Below are 27282 nucleotides of genomic sequence, written 5' to 3'. Positions count from 1 at the left end.
CTTGTGTCCAGCCGCAAGAACTCTGTAAGGGTAGTTGGGGAAATTTCCCCCTCCCTGACATATATATATAGACCACATTTTGTTTATGTTGTCTTCCTTTTAAGGGCGTCAACATTTATTCTCATAGGCAGCTAAATTATTGGTGGATCATTTTTGGTTCTGTCAGGCTGTGTTGTTTCTTTGTTCACACTGGTCAGCACTGAACCACCACTGGTCTCACTATTCAGCTGTCGGCTGTGCAGGAGGCCATCTCTGCAGGGACCACAGAGTCTTGTCCTCTGTCTGTGCACCTAGCTGTTAGCCAGGGACCTAGGATGAGCTCCCACCACATCTTCTGGACACCTCTTTCTGTGACGCTCTCTTTTGTCAGTCACCCTGATCTGCAAATTCCAAGCATGTAAGCAGCTCAAAACTTGGATCACTGCCTCCTCAGCTTCGTGAGACTCCTGCTCTGTTTAGGATTCATTTTCCTGCTATGGGCCAGAAAGTGGCCCTAGGCAGAATACCAGGGTGACCATAGCGCTCACCTTTGTGCGTTATATTCTCTCAAAGGTCACAGTGCTGCCTGTTCCGTCCCTGAAAACAGTTGCCTCACCTATTTTGTCATATATAGTATTTTGGCTGAAGGTCAAGTCCTGTATCACTCTGTCATGGCTGGAAATAAAACTATATTAGTTTTTAATTAGTATGCTCTCCCTGTTTCTCTTCTCTTTCCTCTCTTCTGTCTTTATACATTCTATCTTGGTGACCTTATCCTTGGAATTTCAATTCCTTTTCTAAATATTTTCTTTAACTTTTTATTAAGATTTCACCTATTAGAAATAAATTACTAACACTGTAGTATGTATTTATTTAATTTATTCCTCTTTATGGTTGGCTCTGCATATAAAAATAAGAGAACAAGGAGAGAAAATTTAATGGAATTCCTTACTCTGTGAAGGGTAAAGATTAGAGCACAACTGGGAGAATGTTTTGGGGAACACAGGTGTATAGCACATTCACAAAACATGTCAGAGGGAATTGTGGGGTCAATGGGTACTTTCAAATGGGACCACCAGTTTAAAGTCTCCAGCAATGTATGAATTAAAGGGCCTATTTCTCTATACCCTCATCAAGCAAAGGTGAAGTGAACCACAGGATCCTCAAGATCATGATGACTTTTCACTCCCGGCTGTATCCTGGAAAGGTGATGAGTTTTTACTTAGGAGAAGGTCTTTCATCTTCTTCACGTTAGAACATCTATAAGACAAATCTTTTCCTTGCTAGTAATGGTCTTCTCTCATAGCAAAACTTCGATGATAATAAGGTCTTTATTTCAATATTAGTACTGAGATGGGGAAGGAAATGAAGGGGAGGGGAGAAAACTCCTGTGCTGGCCTACAGGAGAGAGTGTGAAAGAGATGTGATAAAAGCTAAGCAAGGAGTGATTTTCAAGGTGGAGGGAGCATTCAAAGTATAAAGTGCTAAAGAGATGTAAGGTAACATAATGAGAGGAGACTATTCAATGAAATTGACAGTGTGGAGGTCATTGTTCACATCCTTCATTGGTGTGTTGGTGAAAGATGTGAAATTTCAGTGAGCTGACTAATAAGTAGAAGGTAAGGAAGTGGAAACAATGAGTTTAGAAGTCTCTTTTAAGAAGTTTTGTGACGGCAGGAAGGAAGGCGATGTTATCTAAATAAAGGGTTATATGTAAGGCCAATATATTTTTACATATCGATAGGAGAGAGTAGCGCACGTTTACAGCTTGAGGTGAAAATTTCAGTTGAATGGGCGAGACTAAAAACACATGCAAGACAAATCCTTGAGGCAGTCGATGAATATGAGACCCAACGCACAACTGGAAGAAATGACCTTGGGTGGAAAGGGTGCCCCCTTTTCTCAGGGAAGTGGGGAGGATGGGTGAGGATGTTGACAGGGTTTGAGCAAGGGGTAGGGAAGAAAATGTAGACTGTTCTTGTCTGGTGAATTCCATCTTCTCAGTGAGATAAAAGACAAGGTCCTAAAGCTAAGAATGAGGGAGGTAGTGAGAAGTCTGAGATCTGTGGAAGGCTGCGTTTTAGAATAATCACAAAGGGAAAAGACAGACATCCGCTTAGAGACACAGCATTTGCTGGTCTGCACCAAGCACTCTGGTGAAGCAAGAGGCCACACATTTTCAGGGATTTCAGTCTGCATTATTACATGATTATTGGCAACAGCCCATGTCAGACTAGTTGTAATAACAGAGAAGTCAAATGGTAGGAATGATGAAGGGTGGGGATTTTACAGGGTGGTTTCAGGGGAGAAAAAATGTGTCAGAAAATAGAAGTCGCCAGAAGTAGACAAGAAACTTAAAGAATAGGGACCCCAAAGTAATGAACATACTGGGTGGGAAAAGATTTGGGAGTAATAGTAGAGAAGATGAAATAAATAGTACAGTGAACATTTTTGTACATATATCCTATTTCTCTACCGTAGATTCATAAAGGTGACACGAATCATGGGCCAAAATGTATAGCAAGTTTAAACTTTTATAGATATTACCAGATTACAAAAAGACTGAGGCAATTTTACTCCCATTAGCAATGGATGAGAGTACTGGTCCTCCACCCTTCTCAGCTCTGCATATTCTCAATGTTTTAAATTTTGGCTAGTATTATCATTAGTGTGAATGTGTGGGCTGGGGGAGCGGTGTAGGAATGGTATATCCCTGTTTTAGTTTGTGTTTTCCTAACTGCTAGTGTCTTTGAGAATCTTCTTATATTAATCTGTTATTTGTATTTCCTCTGAATTACCTGTTTATATCCCTTGGCCATTTATGCTATCATTCTTTTTTTTTTTTTGTCTTTTTCTTATCAATCTGTAGGCACTCTTTGTATATTAGGGATAACCTTTTGCCAGTCACATGTCTTGTGATTATTTTCCTCCTGTCTGTTATTTGTGTTTTTAAACATTATGGAGATTTTTCTTTCTATTGATGCATTTTAAGTTTTAATAAAGTCAAGCCTCTCATTTTTCCCTCATTGTGGATTCTGGTTTTCCATCTAGAATCTCCTACCTGGGATTATACATACATTTTTCCAAAATGTTTTCAAATACACTTATATAATTATTATTATTGTTATTTTGTTTTACATTTTAATCATGAATACATTTTTTTGCTGTTCTGAGTAGAGGTCTAACTTGGAACTGAGAGGATGACTGAGTTCTGGGCCTAAGTCCTGGATCATTGTGAGGGAGGGAACAGGTTTGAGAATGCTGGTGACAAGAAGGAGTTGAGTATGAGGTGGGCATATGGCATGGGCGTTAAAGGAGCCATTTTTATACACTGTAGTAGGGACTTCCCTGGTGGGCCAATGGTTAAGAATCCGCCTTCCAGTGCAGGGGACGTGGGTTTTGATCCCTGGTTGCAGAACGAAGATCCCTCATGCTGTGGGGCAACTAAGCCCACGCACTGCAACGAAAGATCCCACGTGCCACAACTAAGACCTGACGCAGCCAAATAAAATAAATAAATAAATAAAATATTTAAAAACATAAAAAATTGTAGTAAAATATTTAAAACATAAAATTTACCATTTTAAATATTTTTAGCTGTACAATTCAGTGGCATTAATTTTGTTCACGATGTTGTGTAACCATCTGCCACTATCTATTCAAGGAGCCATTTTTATATGATTAAGAAATAATGGTCTGGAATCAGCAAAGGGAACAATCACACAACAACAGTAAAATGCAGACTTTCCTCTTCTGGCCACTTGTACTCCCCTTCCAACTCTGGGAAATTTAGCAGACTCATCATGAGAGGACATGATTTTTTAAAAAAACAGTTTAAACAGGGTTGCAGTTAAGGCAAAGAAGCGTGGGAATATTCTGCATAAAGGATCATAATACAGGGTAATCTGTTTTCGATGTCCAAGGGTTATAGTGAGCACACCAGATAGGGTTTACGGACAGGGGCAGTGAGAGGATGGTCAAACTGTGTGGGACCCAGATCAGGATGGGGACAAGGGCGTGGGCAAGTACCAAGGACAGGCATGAGCCTTTCCCATAGGCTCAGACTAGACACTAATGGTATCTCATACCACGTTACTCTTCCTGCTTTTGGCCTGGTCAGTGTGTAGACGTGTTACACTGCTAACAATAGATTCTAAAAAATTTTTTGTACAAATGCACAAAGATTTATGTACGAAGAATTTTATTATACTTCTACAGTAGGGAAAATTAGAAACAGTTCAAAAATCTATCAATATCAAAATGATTAAATAAATAACCTTTTTTGCTTTCTTTTTTCTTCTGGAGAGCAAACCTTTTAAAATGAGAATGTTTTTATCTTTTAACTGTGCAACTAGAAAACAGTAGTAATCAAGACAAAACGAAACCAGTCTGCACCCTCTAACCCCACTGTCAAGCTCTTATGTTGGTGAGGTAGCTTGGCCTTGACAGTGTGTTAGGCTGTTCTCTGGGGCTTCTCTGAGCTCGTCCCAGGCAGAGGACTAGTTTGGTTCTATTGTTCTGGGGATGGAGGTTTAGACTGTAATTGTGCTGCTCCATTTGTGCTTTGGATTACTGCTTAATGCACCTTCTCCTTTCTCCCCCGCTTTTAAATCTACTCGCAAAAGTTGCATTTTCTTTCTTTGTCCCCTCAGAACAGGTCCCGCCTGTCTTGAAAAGGGCCACATCCTTGGTCACATGGACATAGGGTCAGTGACCTCACTGCACACATTCCAAATTTTGTCATGGATGCTGGGACTGCTCTTAGGTTTTGGCTTGTCTTAGCTACAGTGATGTCCCAAACTGTTATATATGTGATGTCTCTGCACAGATTGGCTAGAATGTGCTCTGTAGATCCCCAGTAAAGAGCTAGCGGGTTTCTTCCCCTTAGTTCTTCCTATATTTTGCTTAAGTAATGTTCATGACTTGCAAGGCCCTGCATGACTTGTAACCAACTATTTGCATCTAAATGCTGCTGGCTGTGACAGGTATAGAATGCTCAAATGCTTTCCTGAAAATTGTTAGTTACACTGGTTCTTTGGCCATATATTTTTCCTTAGAAAATGCCTGTCCCCTCTTGAGAGCAGTGGGAACATAGTAGGAAGATCACTGATGCTGGAGTCAATAAGACCAACCTTTACTCAAATCCTTTTTCTAATAATTGCTGTGTGACTTTAGGCAAAATGCTTAATTTCTCTGAGCCTACATTGAGCCATACTGTATGATTGTTCTATCCAAAATAGCTAATCTCCTAACTCTCTGCAACATCCACTTGTCTAGTTTCTTCAAAGCTCTTGTCACAGTTTGTGATTCTCTTCTTTATGTGTTACTTCTTTCAAATTATTATTTACCATGTTTTGAAGATGTGCATGCTCACAGTATAAAATTCAAAAGTTACAAGGGATACATAGTCATGAAAAAAGAGTCTCTGTTCCACCTCTGATTACCAGCTCACCAGTTCCTTTCCCTGGAGAAAAATACTGTCGACTTCTTATGTTCTTTACCAAATATAACCTATTCATAAGCATTTATGTACACGAGTGCACACACACACACACACAAATACACACAAGTTGTAGCATAGTATACACACTGTTCTGAACTTTACTCCCCATCCCCAATTAACAGTATATCTTGACTCTTTCTATGTTTATACTCATTAGTACTGCCTTATTCTGAATTCTATTTTATGGATTTAACAATTTATTTAGCTAGTCTCCTATTAATGGAAGTGTAGATCATTTCCTCTCTTTTGCCTTTACAAACAATGCTACAATGACCATATTTCTACAGATGTAATTTTGTGCTTTTTGAGTGTAGACAGGCCAAATTGCTCTACATAAATCTGCAGATTTACACTCCCACCAGCAATGATAGTTTCATTTTCCACTATGACTTCACCGATGCAGTGTTTCATGAAATGTTTTGATCTTTGCTAACAATTAGAGAGATGAAAAACGGTTTCTCATTGTGTTTTTAAAAATTAATTAATTAATTTAGTTTTGGCTGCGTAGGGTCTTTGTTGCTGCGGGAGGGCTTCTCATTTCTCATTGCGGTGGCTTCTCTTGTTGCAGAGCAAGGCTCTAGCCGTACGGGCTTCAGTTGTTGTGGCTCGTGGGCTAAGAGTGCTGGCTCAGTAGTTGTGGCACACAGGCTTAGTTGCTCCACGGCATGTGGGATCTTACTGGACCAGGGATCAAACCCGTGTCCCCTGCACTGGCAGGCAGATTCTTAACCACTGTGCCACCAGGGAAGTCCCACTCAGTGTGGTTTTAATTTGTATTTCTCTTATTAAGAATTATAGCGAGCATCTTTTCACATGCTTATGAGCCATTTGTATTTCCTTTTCTGTGAACGGACAGTTTATAGCCTTTATCCTTTTTTTTTTTTTTTTTTTGTGGTACGCGGGCCTCTCACTGTTGTGGCCTCTCCCGTTGCGGAGCACAGGCTCCAGACGTGCAGGCTCAGAAGCCATGGCTCACGGGCCCAGCCGCTCCACAGCATGTGGGAGCTTCCCGGACCGGGGCACGAACCTGTGTCCCCTGCATCGGCAGGCGGACCGTCAACCACTGCGCCACCAGGGAAGTCCTATCCTTTTTTAAAAAGAAATTGGGTGATAGATCTTTTCCTAAATAATTAGTGAGGAAATGTTTTTTATATACTAAATAAATGAGCCAACTGTGTGTGATACAGGTGAAAATATTTTGTCCTGGTTTGTAATTTTTCTCTTTATATCATTTGAAATCCTTCATTCTCTGTTCTAAGATTAACTTAGTTAAGGGAAAGTATAAGACAACTGACCTCTAGTGAAGAGCATAATTATAGAAGCACCAGGAACCAACTGGATTTAGTATTGTTGTGTCAAAAAGGATGGAAAATTGGTGCATTTGCTAGTGAAACACTGAAATGAGCACAGTGATTACATTTATGAAGGCTCATCCAGGAGACTTTAAGAGTCTGTAGTGTATAGCATTCACTGACAGACTCGGGGACTCATCAAATATCCCTAGACTCAGAACAGAGCCACTAGTGGAAAATGTTGTTGAGAGACTAGAGCAGCCTGGGAATATTCTTTAAAGATATAAAATTCCGGATAGGAGCTCACCTATGAATAATCAATTTTTGTGAGAGTGCAAAAACTTCCCCCGTGATGAGAGAGACTTTTTTTCTGTGGTCTCAAAATTTTGGTTGAAATCTAAACCTATGTTCCAAAGAGAGTCTTTAGACACACCCCATAGGACTTTCCAAACTCATCTGGGGACAGTTACCAACAGCTCATATAATGAAAAGTTCAAGACTAATTACAGAGGCAAATTCTTTGAAGGAATTTGTGGATGATGAGATTGCTGGCCTGTTTCCCCTCCTTCTGCCCAGGCCAAGTGGGAGAGGAACTGGAGGGCCCCTGCTTGCTGGAGGTGGACACAGTCTTACTCCCCAGTCTGTGTTGCTCAGCTATGGAAACTTGTAGATCCAAGGCTGACTGGAGAACAAGAGAGTGCTTGGAAGAATTTGACCTGAGTACCCTGTTGGGGATGGCAGAGAAACTTCTGGCTGAATGTTGCTTGGAGAGGTCTGGTGGTGGGAAGCTAGCTGAAATTGCCCCTAATGCCAGGGTAGATGCAGTGGATGCACATCACAATTTCACCATTTGTTCAGTGGGTATAGGAGGAAGCAAAGAAGGTAATGGGGTTTGAGTTGTCTACAAAGGGCTTTATTCTCAAGGGGACCCCAGAAGAAAGAGGTCCTGTGGAATGTTTCACCATAAGTTGAGAGTTAAGGTAAAGTTAAGAGGCCTTCCAGAGAGCATATCACCTGTATCAGGAAATGGTGCAGTGCAGAAATTCCTCAAGGGTGTATGTATCTGGATGGGATCTCCTAAAACCCACAGAAGTGCCCCACGAGAGATAACTAGTATCTGGGTATCGTATCAGTCTGGGTTCAACAAGAGAAGCAGAACCAGTAGGGGATATATTTTAAAATTTTTATTGCATGGAATTGGTTCATGCCACTGTGGAGCCAACTAGGCAAGTCCAAAGCTCAAAGGGCAGGCTGTCAGGAAGGGCGGACTAGAGCTCTTCAGCAGGGGCTGGCACTGCTGTCCACAGGAGGAATTTCTTCTTTGTCAGGGAAGCTTCACCTCTGCTCTTAAGGCCTTTCAACTGATTGAACCCATCCCACCCAGATTAAGAAAATCTCCCTCGTTTACAGTCAACTGGTTATAGACTTTACTTACATCTAAAAAATACCTTCAAAACAACATCTAGACTAGTGTTTGATTGAATGACTAGGGACTGTTGCCTGGCTGAGTGACACATCAAACGACCATCGCAAGTATCCTCCACGCAAAGCGAGGCCAGATAACAGAGTACCAGTAAGAGAGAATTTGCCTCTTTCTTCCAATCCGCATCTCCTGAGGCTAGAGGGATGCCTCACTTCCCCACTGCTGGTCTGTGGAAACAAGAATCAGACCTGAGACGGGGGACTTCCCTCATGGTCCAGTGGGTAAGACTCCGCACTCCCAACGCAGGGGGCCCGGGTTCCATCCCTGGTAGGGCAACAAGATCTCACATGCATGCCGCAACTAAGAATCCTGCATGCCGCAACAAAGATCCTGCATGTCACAACTAAGACCCGGCGCAGCCAAAATTAATAGATAAATAAATAAATATTAAGAACTGAGAGGAACGTAGGCAGAAATGTTGAATTGGTTATAAGATTGACATTTTGTTTTAGACTGGATTAAAGTTTTCAGGTATCAATTTGTATACACACAAATTGAGGATTGACAGAATGGTCTTATTTGGTTTCTGCACATGTATAAATTTAGGGTTTTTTTTCAATTAAAAATTCATTTTCTCCTATCACAGTACCTTGTCCTTCATTCCTTCTCTTTCCCCAAGTCATCCACTTTAAAAACATGCGTGATAATCTCTTGTGATTTTAATTGCCCTCTTGTGGTCAAAGTCGATGATTGCAGTGATCTAAGAGTTGCTAAAGCATTCATTCAGTTCAAGGCAATTTCAGAGGGTACTGAGTTAAAGACCATTATTTCAGGTTTTTGTTTGTTTGTTTGTTTTGTTTTTAAATGGCCAATCATGGGTAGAATCTGTTATATCCAATCACTAGAGGAAGGAACATTTTCTTATTACCGTGATTCTAGAAAAATTCTTGCGTTGACTTTACTCAGATACGAAGAGTTCATTTGTGGCGAATCACTCCCTTTGTCACTGTACATTTTCAAAATAGAAATCTAGGATCATTTGATTAACAAGATTGCTTGTACCCTGTTCAGGTCACTGCCAGTTAGAGACACTAGTCCTAGAATGACAGTGAGCGAATAAGAACAAAAAAACATGATTACATTAAGTAGCAAGGAAAGTGGAAGGATCAGTAAAAAGTATCAGTAGTGAAGAAAAGAACAGAAGAGGATAAAACAGAAACACATCATGTTTTTAATAAAAAGATGACATTTGATTATAGAAAATGAAGCTTTCTGAAAAGTAGGAGAGAAAGGAGAAGTAGGGTAGAATTAAGTGCTAATCTTGTTATCATTTTGGAATAGTTCATAGTCACATATACATAATTCTAGTATATGGCACAGAATCATCACAGAGCCGCAGACACAGTGCTAGGTCCCCAGGCCTTTTCTGTCCTTAAGGAGTAAAATGTAATTTAACCCCCTACCCCATTTTGAAAGACAAAAGCCATGCTATCCATTTTTCTGTTTGTTTAAGTGCCTTTTATGTTGGGTTATCCAAATCAGGAAATCTTTCCTTAGTGTTCTGTAGAAAGCACTTGGCTGGAAATCAGGAGCTCTTTCACTATTTGGGTGATACATAGCAATGACATATTTGGAATGTCAGCTACCTTTTCTGTTCTGTGCCTCCCTCCCATACCTACATCTGGCATTCAGTGTTCCTAAAACTTATTTTCATTTAGAGTGCATTTCTTCTGAATCACTTTTCTACTCCATGTTCTTCTATACAATATTGTGTTCTGTGTCATCACACGCTGCTGGTAATGCAAGATTTCCTCAAAGAGGGCCTCACTATTGTCTCTGAGATTGTTTGCCAAGCTGACAACCATTCAGTAGGTCTTCATGCTAACACTGTTTTGACCTTACTAGAAGATGTCAAGGGAGCGTTTCAAACAACAATCAGAATTCCAGTTCCTTTTTCAGATGACTCGTTAAACCATTGAGAGATTAAAGTCATTTAATGGGAAGGTCAATGGGAAAACAACCAAGTTCATACATGAACATGGAATGATGACCACCTGACAGCTACTGTGTAAAATACTGTGGCAGATTGTGTTTCCAAAGGTGGCTGCATGTCTTCCATCAAACATGCTCTTTAAAAACAAACAAACAGATGCCTTTATTGGGGTATAAATGATGTACCATAAGCTACACATATTTGAAGTGTACAAACTAATGAGCCACAAGCTCTTTGCACTGTGTCCTTGCCACATCAAGAAGTAGAGCACGTTTTCCCTACACTTCATTCTAGATTGAATACTTGTTGCACTTACCCTTTCTTTGTCTCACTATCGTTTACTGAGTTTTCGTGTAGGGCAGATGTCTTGTAAGTTCAGATTTCTTCAGGAACTAGGGAATTCCCTGGCCATCCAGTGGTTAAGACTCCGGTGCTTTCACTGCCAGGGCCCAGGTTTGCTCCCTGATTGGGGAACTGAGATCCCACAAGTCATGTGGTGAGGCCAAAAAAACACACAAAAAACAAATTTCTTCAGGAACTATACTTGAGGAGTACTACCTAAGGAACTTCACCCCCAAAGCGCATTCACACCTGATTTAGATGGTGAGATCCTAGAGCATCCATAATAGGATGAGATTTTCTGGGGAGAGGCTAAGTGTATTTTGTATGTGGGGGAGAGATGTGATTTTGTAGTCAAATGGCAGATTTACCAAATCGTGTTTCCAAAAGTGGCTACAACAATACCTGCAACTACATGCTCTCTTGTAATGTGATCTTGCTTCTTCTCCCTCAAGACACGGAGTCTGTTTCACTTTCATTTGAACATAAGCTGGCCTTGTGATGCTTTTGATCAATCAAATGTGGTAGAAGTGATTCTACATGACTTCTGGGCTACTTCATAAGTAATATTTCAGCTTCTGCCTTTGTTTCTTGGAACTCTTACTCTTGGGAGCACTGAAATGCCATGTAACAAGTCCAGGTACCCTGTTGGAGAAGCTACAAGGAGAAGCCCTGAGGCTACATGGAGAGGGGGAGAGGCCAAGCTGTCCAAGAATCCCAGTGGAGCCTTCAGATGATTGCAGTCCCAACTGCTATCAGCCTGCAATTTCATGAGAGACCCCTGGCAAGACCATCAGAAGAATCACCTGGATAAGGCCAGTCAATCCATGAAACTGTGAAATGTAATAAAATTTTTTTTGTTTTATTAACTTATTGAATTTTGGGGTGGTTTGTTATGCAGCAACAGATAAATGAAATAGATGTTATCCACTGTCGGATGTGTCCCAATTTCAGGGATGTTAAGGTGTGAAGAATATGCAATTTAGAATTGATGAAATACAAAAATAGAAACATATGCAAATTACATGAATAAGTACTTTGGAGAAGAAGAAATGTTAATGGCTCATATGAAGAGATGCTCCACCTCTCTAGTAATCAGAGAAGTAAAAATTAAAGCAATCAAGAAATAAGACTTTTTATTTAAAAAAGTGCAAAAGTTAGAAAGTTAGTTAAATGTTGGCAAGAATATAATGGAAATGGGAATCCTTTATGTACTATTGGCGGGAGTATAGATTGGTTGCAGCCATTTTAGAATACTTTCTTGCTGAATTCTGAAATTAAGTTTGTATATATCCTTTCACCCAACAATTTCAATCCTAGCTCTATATTTGAGAGAAATTATCACACAGGTCAATAAACTGGCATGTATCAGGGTATTCAAAACACTTGTCAACAGAATTGAAAATTTCCCAAACTGAAGGTCAAAGAAAAAAAGGTTTAAAAAAATAGAGCAGTAAATCAACTGTACTTCAAAGAAAAGAAAATAGAACAGAATATCTAAGAACTGTGGGACAGTTACAAAAGGTGTAACATACAGGTAATGGGAATACCAGAAGGAGAAGAAAAAGAGAAAGGAATAATTGATCTGCTAAGAGATGAGGGAAAATGGAATCATAAAAAATGATCACTTAAAATCGGAGAAGGCAAAAAAGAGTGGATGATAAAGGATAAATAACAAGGGCAATAAATAGAAAACAGTTTAAATATTTTAGAGATTAACGATATGAAAAATCAACTTAAATGTGAATGGTCTAAATACATCAACTAAAAGATGCTACTACAGAGGATAAAAAAAACAAGACCCAACTATATGTTGTCTACAACAAACCCACTTTAAGTATGAAAACACAGATAGATTAAAAGTAAAGGTTGGATAAAGATATGCCATGCTAACATTAATTTTTTAAAAGCCTGAAGCAGCTATATTAATTTCAGATAAAGTATATTTCAGAGCAAGGAAAACAGTCAAGGATAAAGAGGGGCATTCCATAATGCCAAAGGGGACAATTCTCCCAGAAGATTGATAATTTGAATAGGTCTATATCTATTAAATGAATTGAATCAATAATTAACAGTCTTTTGAAACAGAAACACCAGGCCCAAATGGTTTCACTGGTGAATTCTACCAAACATTTAAAGAAGAAATAATACCAATTTTCTACAATCTCTTCCAGAAAATAGAGTTAGAGGGAAGACTTCCTAACACCATAACCAGGGCAAGACATTACAGGGAAGGAAAACTACAGACTCTCTCATGAACAAAAATGCAAAAGTCCTCAACAAAATATTAGCAAATTGTACCCAACAATGTGTAAAAATAATTCTCTACATCATGAAAAGTGAAATTTATTCTAGGTATGCAAGGCTAGTTCAACATTTGAAAATCGTTGAATGTAATCCACCACATTAACAGGCTAAAGAAGAAAAATCATATGCTCATAGCAATACATACAGAAAAAGCGTTTGACAAAACCCAACACCCATTTGTGATAAAAATTCTCACCAAACTACAAATACAGGGCAACTTCCCCAACTTGATAAAAATAAAATCACCAAAACCCCACATTTAATTATATTAATGCTGAGAGACTAGATGCTTTCCCCTAAAATTTGGAACAAGAGAGAGGTGTCCCCTCTAACCAGTTCTCTTCAACATTGTCCCAAAAGTTCTAGCTAATGCAACAAGACAAGAAAAGGAAATAAAAGCTATACAGATTAGTAAGGAAGAAATAAAAGTGTTTTTGTTTACAGATTATATGATTGTCTATGTAGAAAATTTGAAAGAGTTGAACCTCAAGGGAGGTTTGGGGCAGGGTTTCCTGTCTTTTGATTTTAAAAGAATAAACAGGGGAATAACAATTTAAGAAGGAAGAAAGCCAATTAAGAGACTAAGGTTTCTAACTAGAATGACTAAATGCTTTAAACATTTCCCCAGACCAAAACAATTCTTTCAGCCTGGGCAGAGAGGTCAGTAGTTTCCTTGGGAGAATAACAGAGAAGGTTTGCATGGAGCACCTGGAAGGCTGGATCCCAGGCCCAGCCACTTGTTCTTTGTCAAATATTCCTATCCCTTTGAACAACAGGGAGGCCACAGGGTGGTGGATCTAAAACAGTCATGTAAACTAAAGACAGATGACTGCTGTGGGGTGGGATGCAATACCTTGACCCTGTATTAGATCACCAGGTAGGAAGAACCCCAGAATATTTTAGATAACTTTCCTGTAGTCTAATGGGGCTGGGGTTTAGAGTCACATTTCATTCACAGAAGACAAAGAAATGTAATATTTCATGTAGAATATACTGATTCTAAGAAAACCAACCAACCTCCCTCCCCTCCCCTCCGCCATACACACATACACACACAAACAAAATCACTATTCCCAGAATGCAATTCTGTGGACCAGTAAGGACAATTTGTGTGCTAGTTACCTTATTTTGTTGTCTTCTTACTATAGGTTTCCATGATTATTTTATTCCTCTCCTCTCTTCTCTTTGCCTAACTTTTTTTTACAAAGTTTTTTTACAGTTAATAAAGCAGCAGTACTCATATTTTTTAACCTTTGCTGCCACCCTGTGGCTATCTTTCATTACTGTACGTGAAGAGGGGGCATCTAAGAACTGCTAAGGTATCAGATCAGGGACAAGCATAAGGGACACACATTAAAAAAAAAAAAAAAATTGGCAGAACATCCGAGATGGTCTTTCACTATAATGCTCAGAATCTGAGGCATGAATCTAGTATATGCTATATTTGTCTCTTATGTGTCAGTTTTTGTCCTTTAAAATCCTTTTAGTTTATGTCTAACCTTATCTTAGTAGTCCCCCATTCCTCCTCTTAGTTCAAACTAAGATGCATAATTAATCACATTAATTGTTGATCCTAACTTGCCATTAGTGTCAATTATGGCTCTTACTGGACTCGGAAAAAAACTGCATAGGAACCTGAACCTATTTACAGTAGGCCCACATATTAAAATTTCTTTGTAGACTTTCATTTTGGTCTAGAACTTGTCATATTAATGCGAAGCATTCTGGCTTTCTCTAAGTGTTAAAAATGAAAGAATCAGTTTTAAGAAGTAGAATATATTCACAGCCCATTTTCCACACACATTTTTCCTGAGAAATAAGGGCTACTGTAATTGTCTCCTTACCACCTGTCTCTACCACTCTAGCCCCTTTCTGCTTCTTGTTACCATCTTAAATCAAATATGATCATGCCACTATCCTGTTTTTAAAAGATTCCATTGGCTTCCTATTACTTATAGGATAAAACATAGACTTCTTTGAACACCCTTGATAAATCAGTCTCAACTGATCTGTCAAGACTCTCTCTCTTTTTTTTTTTTTTGCAGTATACGGGCCTCTCACTGTTGTGGCCTCTCCCGTTGCAGAGCACAGGCTCCGGACGCGCAGGCTCAGCGGCCATGGCCCACGGGATGTGAAAGAGAAGAAAGTAAACAGGATGATTTAGGGCTTGACAGGGGTGAATATAATTCTAGTTGGATATGAATGACAGGGCTTACTAAAGGAAACCAAACTGGCTGTGGTTGAGATTGGGATCCATCAAATATCCACCCTACAATCAATACAGACTCTTCTTTTTTTTTTTTTTTTAAATAAATTTTATTTATTTATTTTTGGCTGCGTTGGGTCTTCGTTGCTGCGCGGGCTTTCTCTAGTTGTGGCGAGTGGGGGCTATTCTTCGCTGAGGTGCGTGGGCTTCTCATTGCAGTGGCTTCTCTTGTTGCGGAGCACGGGCTCTAGGCGGGTGGGCTTCAGTAGCTGTGGCTCGCGGGCTCTAGAGTGCAGGCTCAGTAGTTGTGGTGCACAGGCTTTGTTGCTCCACGGCATGTGGGATCTTCCCAGACCAGGGCTCGAACCCGTGTCCCCTGCATTGGCAGGCGGATTCCCAACCACTGCGCCCCCAGGGAAGCCCAATACAGACTCTTCTGATAAAGGAATTAGAAATAAATCTTTCAGAGAGTTAGTACTCTTCTCCCAAGCTGTATATTACTGTGTTATTATGCGGTGTGAGGAATCTGAGATCAACTACAAAAAGATGTAGATGATTTTGTATTTAGCAGGACTGGCTTTAAGAGCAAAATAAAGGCTTGACACATGGAACACAGACGGCTTATCTGTGTTGCAGGGGGCACTGTACTCAGCCAAATCTGCTTCATCTGAAAGACACGATGGGGGAAAACCTTGAGAATGGGAGCTTCAGTGGGACAGGGTTTCACGGAGAGGTTTTGACATATCAGGACTGCACACTTCACTGAATCAGGAACTGCATCATTGCAGAAATGTCGGCTTGCTGGGGAAGTAGACAAGAGTGGTCTTGGGATTTCCACTCTTGGTACCATTGACATAATCCCCTTCTCTGTGAGAGAAATGAAGGGCTGACCACACTGCGGTTGTTCAAGCAAAGTATAAGGGAGATAACTGTAGGTGTGTGTCCTTTCAGTTCTGCTTTGATATTTGCTTCTTTCCCCCTTCATGATATTTTCTTATCGTTTTCTCCTAGTCTGCGACATTCAGCATGTTCCTCTCCACCAATCAGAATAACACCTACGTTTTATCTTACAACTCAGATTTTATTTCCTTTGTTTGGTCTTAGTTGACCATTCAAGGGATTGTTCTCTTCCTATCTCTAATTTCCTCCCCTAATTATCTGTATAATTCTCCAGGCTCTTATTTATTACTTTGCATTGTTATAGCATTTTTTTTTTTTTTTTTTTTTTTTTTGCGGTACGCGGACCTCTCACTGTTGTGGCCTCTCCCGCTGCGGAGAACAGGCTCCGGAAGCGCAGGCTCAGCGGCCATGGCTCGCGGGCCCAGCCGCTCCGCGGCATGTGGGATCTTCCCAGACCGGGGCACGAACCCGTGTCCCCTGCATCGGCAGGCAGACTTTCAACCACTGAGCCACCAGGGAAGCCCTGTTATAGCATCTTTTAAAGGAGATTTATATATCTCTTTATCTGTATATATTTCTTTGTAAAACTCTTAGTCCCTTGGAAATTTTTGCATGATTGGCAGACTTATGTTGTAGGTAGTTTTTGTAGTAGTTTTATAGGCCAAGGCAGCAGGAATAAGGTAACAGAATATGTTGAAAACAGGGCTTACTTACAAATGTCTGTCACACTCTAATTCCTTTATTATGGATTGAGGTTACTTAGGGTTCTTAGTCCTCTGTTACTCACCAGTCTCATAGTAGGCATAGACTTTCACAATACCAGGTTGCAGCTCTCTTACAGGGATGTCTTGCAGAACTGAGAAGGAAAAGCTCAGTGTCTGATTGGTTACCTGAAAAAAGAAAGGGAGAATAATCCAGAATCAGAGAGACCTCACCTTTTTTCCTTTGGCACCATTCAATCTTCATTCTTTGAGGAACAGTTCTTAGTTGGCTGACAGAGTTCAATCTCAAACCAGCTGTGCTCCCTAACTTCCCACCTAGGAGGATGGCGATAAAGATTTTAGAGTAGGAACCTGAGGAGCTAGAGAAGAGCTCCTTAGAGTAATGAAAATTTACCAGATTTTTAACCAATTAAAACAATTCATATTCCTCCATAATGTCCCATACATGGCTCTGCTCATAGTGAGAGAAAAATTCTTTTCACTGGCAGACTGACTCTATCCATAGTAATGTTTCCAAATATTTAGAAAACAGACATTTTTCAAAGTATAAACATATATGTACAAAATCACAGTGGTTTCTTGTGTTGCTAATGAAATCAATTACATTATGATAAAACTGACTGTGATTAATACATCTAGACTGATAATATATCATCTATCTGTCTATATCTATCTATGTATCTATGTATCTACATATCTATATATCTAACTACCTACCTATCTACTTGTCTATCTGCCTATCTATCTACATCTAATTTTTTGTATATATTTATGTTAAGGTGAGGTTGACATAATCATTGGCCAACTCCTGGGAACACTTCCTACCCTTAATCAGCAACTTTTCAAGTAGGCTTCTAGATGATCAGGCCTGTTTGCGGGAAAGAGCGTCTACCTGAAGTAAGCAGAAATACTCATATTCCTATTTTAGTACAAACAAATCCATATCCTCTGGCCCCCCCAACCCCCATACTTCTGACGCTCCAAACTCCAGGGAAGCCTGCAATGAGGAAAGAGAATTTAAAATATTATCTAATGGAACAGAAAGGATGTGATTTTCAAAAAGGCTTTCCTCGTGATTGCTCTTCTCATACCATGCACCTCCTAGGTGAAGAGACCCGTCTGAAAGGACTATCCACCTGGATGTGTCTAGCAACGCTGCAGGGCCCTTACCTGTTCCAGGTAAATCAAGACATTGTTGTTGCTCACTTCTGTCCTGCTCATGTGGCGTGATAGTTCAAGCTGAGGGAAATGAGAGAAATCACCAGTGTTACTGAATAAATGCAGCCCTTGGGGTACTAAGAGACAAGCGGACTATGGGACTGAAGTATGTACAAAGAGGAAGCTGGGATTAAATTCCTTGAAATGAGGTTTGCAGATACTCATCCAGTAGAATGGAAACATATATAGAAAATTGTGAATACCAATACATCAGATGTAAGACTGAATATTCATATGACTCAGTAACAGGTGTCCTTGGCTTCAGTTTGAAGGTAAGGGAGAAGTAGCCTCAAGTAAGATAACTACTCATCTGAGATTATTTGTGAAGGTATCTTTTTTTTTCTAAAGTTACAACTAATAATAATAGTTTACATTAATTCAAACACAGCTCTAAGCATTCATTGTGTCTTTATCTCATTCAGTCCTCCCCGCAACCCTATGAGACAGGCACTTGTTATGCCCTTTTTACAGAAGAGGGGACTGAGGCATAGCAAAGTGAAGTGACTTGCCCTAAGTCACACAGTAAATAGCCAAACCAGGACTTGAACCCAGGAAGTCTGGCCCCAGAGCTTGTGTTCTTAGCTGCTAGGCTGCCCTGCTCTCTGCACGGAAAACTTACTCATGGGTGTGGAGCTGAAGATATCTTTATCTATTCTAACTAACAGTGATCTCAATTTTTTCTGAATTCTCACAGTATTTGAAGACTATACCAATAGTTTTGGTACTTAATTACATCTTGTCCCAAAATGTTATTTGACGGTTTCAGTTACCCATTTCTAAATATTCTTAACTAGAATGTAGGCTCAATTAATTCAGACATCTTTCTTCTATTTCTTGTATTGGTACTTAGCACAATGCTAAACATATGCTGGGTACCAAATAAATTCAGTTTCTTTAATTAGGACCAATGTTGTTTTGACAAGTTGACCTTATGAGGATGCTGTTGGTATGGTTGTACGCTGGGGATACAGAAAATTCAAATACCTAGGATCTACTTACCATTTTCACTGTTGGTTTCAGGGGAATGAAACCAGATATCATCTTTACATCAACAATCACCGTGTTGGAGACCGGATGGTTCCCTGTGTATCTACAGATACAAGGAAGGGAAGAAACAGGCCCCTCTATATTTGAATCTTGCCCTCCTTTAAGGTCCAACATAAGCCCTAGCGTCTTCAAGTAGTTTTCCTAATGATTGCCTTTTCCTCAGTGATCTTTTCATACCCAGAAATATATAACCTTTATAGTCAATATGAGTGGTTCTAAAAACTGACTGTATGGCAGAATCAGCTGCAGAATTCATTTAAAAAGTGGATACCTGAGCACAGCTCCAGAAATACTGAATTAAATCACTGAGGGTGGGACCTGACAATATGCATTTTTAAACAAATTCTGCAAAGGACAATAATCAGATTTTAGAATCTCTGGTATATGCTACATCTTTGTAACTCATACATTTTAGATTAATGATTATCTTTTTTTTATTTGAAAATTATCTTCACAACTAGACTATAAGATTCCTTTAAGTAAGAGACCCAGTCTGTATTTATATTCACTGTAGCTACTTGAGTGTATTTTTTATTTTTGCTTAGTTAACATATCTTGCTTTTTTTTTTTCTTTACATCTTTATTGGAGTATAACTGCTTTACAATGGTGTGTTAGTTTCTGCTTTATAACAAAGTGAATCAGTTATACATATACATATGTTCCCATATCTCTTCCCTCTTGTGTCTCCCTCCCTCCCACCCTCCCTATCCCACCCCTCTAGGTGGTAACAAAGCACCGAGCTGATCTTGCTGTGCTATGTGGCTGCTTCCCACTAGCTATCTATTTTACGTTTGGTAGTGTGTATATGTCCATGCCACTCTCTCACTTCGTCCCAGCTTACCCTTCCCCCTCCCTGTGTCCTCAAGTCCATTCTCTACGTCTGCGTCTTTATTCCTGTCCCGCCCCTAGGTTCCTCAGAACCATTTTTTTTTTTAGATTCCATATACATGTGTTAGCATACAGTGTATTTGTTTTTTTCTTTCTGACTTACTTCACTCTGTAGGACAGACTCTAAGTCCATCCACCTCACTACAAATAATTCAATTTCATTTCTTTTTATGGCTGAATGATACTCCATTGTATATATGTGCCACATCTTTATGCATTCATCTGTTGATGGACACTTAGGTTGCTTCCATGTCCTGGCTATTGTAAATAGAGCTGCAATGAACAATGTGGTACATGACTATTTTTGAATTACGGTTTTCTCAGGGTATATGCCCAGTAGTGGGATTGCTGGGTCGAATGGTAGTTCTATTTTTAGTTTTTTAAGGAACCTCCATACTGTTCTCCATAGTCGCTGTATCAATTTACATTCCCACCAACAGTGCAGGAGGTTCCCTTTTCTCCACACCCCCTCCAGCGTTTATTGTTTGTAGATTTTTTTTTTTTTTTTTTTTTTTTTTTTTGCAGTACGCGGGCCTCTCACTGTTGTGGCCTCTCCCGCTGCGGAGCACAGGCTCCGGACACGCAGGCTCAGCGGCCATGGCTCACGGGCCCAGCCGCTCTGCGGCATGCGTGATCTTCCCGGACCGGGGCACGAACCCATGTCCCCTGCATTGGCAGGCGGACTCTCAACCACTGTGCCACCAGGGAAGCCTTTACTAGTTTTAAATTAGAAACTAATAAGAATACACAAAGTGAAAAACATAATAAACACTTTTTAAACTATTGTTATCCATAAAATTATAATTCATTAATTTTTTTAGCTGAACTTGGTAATTAAGGTAATTTCATTCATTTCTAAAAATGACCTGAAAAATAAAGTACATCGGTAAGAGTGTCAACTTCTGGAAATCAAAATCTTATACCAAAAAGGACTCAAGGTCATTGTCCAGTGAAAATAATGGCTCATTTATTCCCCTGCTAAAGTTCTTTCTCTGCCACCCTGCATTTTTTTTAAGGATACATGAAGGACATCTTTTAAGACAGTCCACAAGCATAGAGTCATTGTAGAGGGATTAAAGAAAACAAAAAACCCAAAAAACTGGAATTCAAATCCAGGCTTTACTATTTTTTTAAACTGTTTCTTCTGAGTTTTAAGGCAAATTAAGCAAATTTGCTCATTGAACATTTCAAGTGAAAATCTTTTTTTTTTTTTTTTTTTTGCCTAAGGGATTATATAAACTTTCCATTGATTTTGCTGTGATTCTCTCCTTCCTTGATCCAGCTGGGTAAAAATTGCCATTTATGTGTAAAGGATTAAGAATTTTATCTAATGGAAGAAGAGTTTCTGAATGTTCTAATTCAGAGCCAGTTAATTCATTGTATCCGCTCTGTAGTATTACAGTGCACAATACTACATTTTATTTAGCCATTTTAATACTCAAACTGTGGTTTCTAGTTTTTCTTAGTAACAGTACTGTAATGAACATTCTTGTGTAGTCTCCTTATTTACACGTGGAATATTTCTTTATGGCAGATACTCAGAAGTGGAATTGTTACCAGTGTATGTATACTTTAGAATACTAACAAATTGCCCTTCGATGTATATAATCCCTTTCTGCAACCTTGCCAAATTAAAAAAATATAGTATTTATTTATTTATTTATTTATTTATTATTTTGGCTGTGCTGGGTCTTATTTGTGACACACGGGATCTTCGTTGCGGCATATGGACTCTTAGTTGTGGCATGCAGCCTTCTTAGTTGCAGTATTCGGACTTCTTAGTTGGGGCATGCAGACTCTTAGTTGCAGCATGTGGGATCTACTTCCCCAACCAGGGATCGAACCTGGGCCCCCTGCATTGGGAGCGCAGAGTCTTACCCACCAGGTCACCAGGGAAGTCCCAACCTTGCCAAATTTAATATTACCAAGCTTCAAAATTTTTCTTGATGTGATGTGTATAATGTTTTAATTTGCATGTTTCTGATTACTAATGAGGCCAGGTAACTCCTGTGTTTACCAACCACTTATATTTCCTTTAGGTGTGAACTGCTGTTTCATGTCCTTTGTCCATTTTTCTATTGATTTGTCTTATTCATGATGATTTATAGCCTTTAAAAGATATAGTGTAGACACTAATACTTTTTTTGTTGAGGTATAGTTGATTTACAATGTTGTAAAAAGCAAAGTGATTCAGTTATATATATATACATTCTTTTTTAGTATTCTTTTCCATTATGGTTTATCATAGGATATTGAATATAGTTCCGTGTGCTATACAGTAGGACCTTGTTGGTTATTCATTCTATATATAATAGCTTACATCTGCTAACCCCAAACTCCCACTCCATCCCTTCCCCGACCCCCTCCCCCTAAACAAGTCTGTTCTCTTTTAAACACTAACACTTTGTTTATTTGAATTAAAAATATCTTCTCCCAGTCTGTCTTTTGTTCATCTAAAAAAATTTTTTTGGACCCTTGTTTGTAAGTGATGATTTATCTGGGTATATATTTTTAGATTTGAAGTTATTTTCTCTCAATATTTTGAGTATATTATTTCACTATCTTCTGGCTTCAATTATTGCTTTTGAGTGGTCTGTTCATTCTAATGTATGTTCTCTTTGTTTTCAAAATTTTCACTCTGATATGCCTAGCACTGGATTTTTTTATTTTTGTGTTTTTATTATGGTGAAATATATAAAATATAAAAGTTGCCATTTCAACCATCATTTAAATGCACAGTTCAGTGGCTTTAATCATATATGCAATGTTGTATAACCATCACCACTATTTATCTGCAAAACTTTTCTGTCACTCTCACCACTATTTATCTGCAAAACTTTTCTGTCACTCTTAAGAGAAGCTTTGTACCTGCTAAGCAATAGCTCCCCAATCTTCCACCTGCCCCCAGTCTCTGATCTCCTCTAATCTACTTTCTGTTTCTATGAATTTTTGTATTCTAGCTATTTCACGTAAGTGGAATCATACAATATTTGTCCTTTTGTTTCTGGCTTATTTCACTTAGCATAATGTTTTCAAATTTCATCCATGCTGTAGAAATGTCAGAACTTTATCTTTTTTCATAGCCGAATAATTTTCCACTGTAGGTATATACCACATTTTATTTATCCATTCACCTGTTGTTGGACATTTGATTACCACCTTACTGTGACTAATGCTGCAATGAACAATGGTGTACCAGCAACTGGTTGAGTTCCCTTTTCCAATTATTTGGAGGTGTGTCCTTAGGACCGGAATTGTTGAATCGTATGATAATTTTATGTTTAACTTTTTGAGGTACCACCATACTTTTTCACAGTGGCTGCACCATTTTACATTCCCACCAGCTGTGGGAACAAGGGTTACAATTTTCTACATCCTAGGCAACACTCGTTAATTTTTAAAACAATTATGGCCATTTTTTAGGTATGAAGTGGTATCTCATTATGGTTTTGATTTGTGTTTCCCTAATGACTAATAGTGTTGAGCATCTTTCATGTACTTATATGCCATTTGTATAACTTCTTTGGAGAAATATCTATTCAAGTGCTTTGACAAGTTTTAACAAGTCTTCTAGGTAATTCTGATGCACACTAAACTTTGAAAACCAAATGACTAGAAACTAATGAACGAATAACCACAAATAACCTAATAACATAATTGGAACTGACTGGAGTAAAGGTGTTAGGTTTTTATTGTAAGACTATTTGATGGATCAGGGTGAACGTGTGCTGTTCAATTTTAAAGAACTTGTTTCTTGTCTTCTTAAGTAGACAAAGGCTGAGGAGAAATGGATAAACATTTGGGGAAAGGATGAGGAGAAATCAAAGACAAGGAGGAAAAAGTGAAGCAAGAGCAAGAAAATACTTTTCACAAAACAAGATATGAAGAGTATTTGGGATTTAAGACCAAATGAAGATTATGAGGTAAGATATCTTTAATTGTACTTTATAGAGTAAGTATTCTTTCTCCTTGTATAGATTGACAGGTACTGAATTCAATATTTCTTCTTAGACTTAAGCTTCTTATTCACTGGATTTTAGTTTACTTTTCAGAATAGTGAATATGTTCAAACAGTTCAATAGTCAAATAATTTTAAATGGTATTCTCTAAGTGGTCTCCTTCCCATCCTTGAAAACTTCCACTTACTTTATACTGTTTCTGTAGGAAGGTAAATACTTTTTTTTTTTTTTTTTTTTTTTTCTTTTTGCGGTACGCGGGCCTCTCACTGTTGTGGCCTCTCCCGTTGCGGAGCACAGGCTCCGGATGCGCAGGCCCAGCGGCCATGGCTCACGGGCCCAGCCGCTCCGCGGCATATGGGATCCTCCCAGACCGGGGCACGAACCCGTATCCCCTGCATCGGCAGGCGGACTCTCAACCACTGCGCCACCAGGGAGGCCCGTAAATACTTTTTTAGTAGCTTTTTTTTTTTTTCTGGTGGGTATCATTCTTGTCTTAGTTTATTTAATTCCAAAAAAAAAAGGACATGTCATTTCCTCTCCCACCCTTTTTTTATAATATGAGTCCATAATATGTATCCCGTTCTTAGCTCTACTGTTTTCTCTTAACAGTATAATCCTGGGATATTTCTTTAATGATACATAGAGTGCTTCCTCATTCTGTTTCCAGCCACATATTTTGCCATCATTTAGATGTTTCCTAACATATTCTGAATTCTTGTGACCTCTTTCATACAGTAAACTGTCATACTCTAATCTTCCAGGATTAACTTTTGATTTATCAGTGGGGTTTAAATAAATATAAAAGTCATTTATTCTTGCAAGGTGAATCAAGTATTCTATTTCTTTCTCTTTGAATTCCTGCCATAACCACCCAATTTCCCTGAGGCACGGGGTTGCCTCTGACCAACTCACTCAAGGTGGGGAAGGATGAGTTTGGTGATGAGGCAAATGTGAGAAAATGCAAGCATATAGGGCTTCCCTGGTGGCGCAGTGGTTGAGAGTCCGCCTGCCAATGCAGGGGACGCGGGTTCGTGCCCCGGTCCGGGATGATCCCACATGCCGCGGAGCGACTGAGCCCATGAGCCATGGCTGCTGAGCCTGCGCGTCCGGAGCCTGTGCTCTGCAACGGGAGAGGCCACAACAGTGAGAGGCCCGCGTACCAAAAAAAAAAAGAAGCAAGCATATAGCACCTTATTATTTTTAAAAATAAAATATAAAACTCTATATAAACTGACCCCTGAACATCTCTATCTCACTTACTGTCATGTCTCCACATCCTTTTACAGAAAGTAAATCTCAATTCACAAAATTCGATGTAGTCAAGATATGTCACTCTTTAAAATTCTACTCATACCAGTAGGCTGGTGGCAAATCCATTTTCAATTATAATTAGAGCTTTCCCCAGGGTAAAGAACACAATGTGAAAATTCATGGCTCAAGAGGATGCACGGGTCCAGGTCTTCCTGGTCACAAAAATAGTGTCCAAAATCTTACAATACAAATGAAAGAAAAATGAAGCAAATTATAAATGAATTCATAGAGAGTGCTTGATAATTACCAGAATATCAGAACTTGGATGTGGTACGTCAAAACTTGAGAAGGTCACTGTGCCTGGAGTCCGTCTTGGTAATAAATAGTTTGCAGTATTTATCATGTAGTATTATAATAAGCCAAATATGTATCTTTTTCATTTACTCTGCAGTGTAATTTCTCTAAGGAAGGAATCCCATTTTATTGAATTCTGTATCATAGCATGGAATATAGTGCCTGACATACAGGAAGTAATCAGTAAGTGTTTCTGGAATGAATCTTCTTGGTCCAAGGAGACACAATGATTGATTTGCAACAAGTGCACTCTTCAAGTACATTTGCAGTCATGATTTGCAATGAACAAAGAAAAAACGACTAGAACTGATAGAATTTATTTTAATCCTGTTATTTCCTTTTGTCATACCCCTAATTTTTTTATATTTCATGCCCCAGATGGATGCTTAATTGATACTAATTATAACATTTATTCAGCTCTGAAATATGTTTTTTTCTTGGCTTTCTTGTCTGAAGTGGGCTGGAGAGACAGCATGGTTTGAGGTTATGAGTGTGGACTTGGAAACCAGACTTCTTGGTATTGAATTCTGGTTCAGCCTTTTACTAGCTGAGTAGCTTAGGGCAAGTTACACCTCTCTGTGCCTCACTCTCCTCATTTGTTTTAAGAATACCTATTTCATAGAGTTGATATATTAATACCTATGAGGTGCTTAGAGTAGAATCTAGCACAAAGGTGATAACATTTATCTTTCACTTTTGCCTAGCCTGGAGACAGAGCTAAGGGTGCTTGAACGTCAAGTCCTTTAGAGTTCTTAGTTTATAGCATCCAGGCTTCTGTCAGACTCAACCAGATGAAGACTAGGACTCTAGGACTTTTCAGGGACCTTCTCTTCAAACTCCAGAAGCTTCTGCCCCTCCATCCACATAATGGATGATTTTAATACTTAATGCCTCTGAATACCTCCTTGAGTTTGTATCCATCCTTTGGTTCTGGCTCAAAGTTGCAGAAAAAAGATGCAACAGTCCTATTTGGGCTTTGAATCCTATATATTCTTTCTTCTAGGAAAACTCACTTCTACTTGAATCACCTCTTCAGCATTTTCAATCTGTCATCCTTTCTTGAATCTGAAACCCAAGGTTAACTGACTGATCACTTGTATTGGTCAATGGCAGATTTGGTTCTGAGGTCACGTAACTTCCAATTCAAATCAAGTCCCAATTAATTATGCTGCCTCCCAATGTTGGACATATCCAACTTTCTATTTCATATTTCCCTTTAATGTGGAAGGTCTTTCCTTGTCAAGTCAGCCTTTTATTCTCTCATAAATCCACTCTTTGGCTTTTTCTTAGGGTAATCCTATAACCAAACTCACTTTACATGCTCCTACTACATAATCCAATACTTTCTTCTTTTCCCTGCAACCTCTAAATGAAGCCTACTGTGACCACCACCTCTGTAATGTTTTTCATTTTTTGAAATCCTTTAGCCCTTGATTGCTGTGAATTTTTATCTCAGGAGTCTATTGGGAATCACATGGAAGTGTAATAAGTGTTTATTGAATAAATGAGTAAACAGTGATATGGGCTGACTAGAGAAAAAGGTTTATTCAACAAGCCTTCAGAGATATAAAAACTCTTTTCTCCCATGGAGACCTGAGTCTGTGGAACAGGGACTCCAGCAAAGCAGTTTTCATTGATGTGGTCTTTAAGCATTTCCAGTGTCTGTGATAGTGGAAAGAATAGAAAATTAAGATGGACTTGGGTTTCCAGAACAGTGAATATTCCTTCCTTTAGATCTGGGTAGCATGGTTCCTGAGGAAATCCAATTAGTATAGTGGGAAATGAGATCCATTACTTAAAATTATCTAATATGCAATTCTGTGAACTGTCTGAGGTCTGACTATCAGGGACCCTTTCCCAATAAATGTATTTTTCTATAATAAGTTGCACTGTGAACAGT

At 39.1% G+C, this 27282-nt stretch overlaps 1 protein-coding gene and 1 long non-coding RNA gene across 2 annotated transcripts in view; one reads left to right on the top strand and one right to left on the bottom strand.

Moving 5' to 3' along the window:
• Window positions 1-23652, top strand: part of LOC309811676 — a 38556-nt gene extending 14904 nt beyond the window's left edge. The window contains exon 3 of the long non-coding RNA XR_014295225.1: window positions 23589-23652. This is a non-coding gene — a long non-coding RNA (uncharacterized lncRNA). The remainder of the gene's footprint in view (window positions 1-23588) is intronic.
• Window positions 23653-26908: 3256 nt separating this feature from the next.
• The window catches only part of LOC309811672 (alpha-2-macroglobulin-like), a 41380-nt gene continuing 41006 nt past the window's right edge, over window positions 26909-27282 (bottom strand). The window contains exon 36 of the mRNA XM_082634671.1: window positions 26909-27044. Within this exon, the coding sequence (XP_082490797.1) occupies window positions 27028-27044 (17 nt within the window). The 3' untranslated portion in view covers window positions 26909-27027. The remainder of the gene's footprint in view (window positions 27045-27282) is intronic.

This window comes from Mesoplodon mirus (genome assembly GCF_964341445.2).
Source record: "Mesoplodon mirus genome assembly, chromosome: 11".
NCBI classification, from domain to species: domain Eukaryota; kingdom Metazoa; phylum Chordata; class Mammalia; order Artiodactyla; family Ziphiidae; genus Mesoplodon; species Mesoplodon mirus.
Note: the sequence above shows the minus strand (reverse complement) of the source record. Positions and strands in the feature narration are given on the sequence as shown.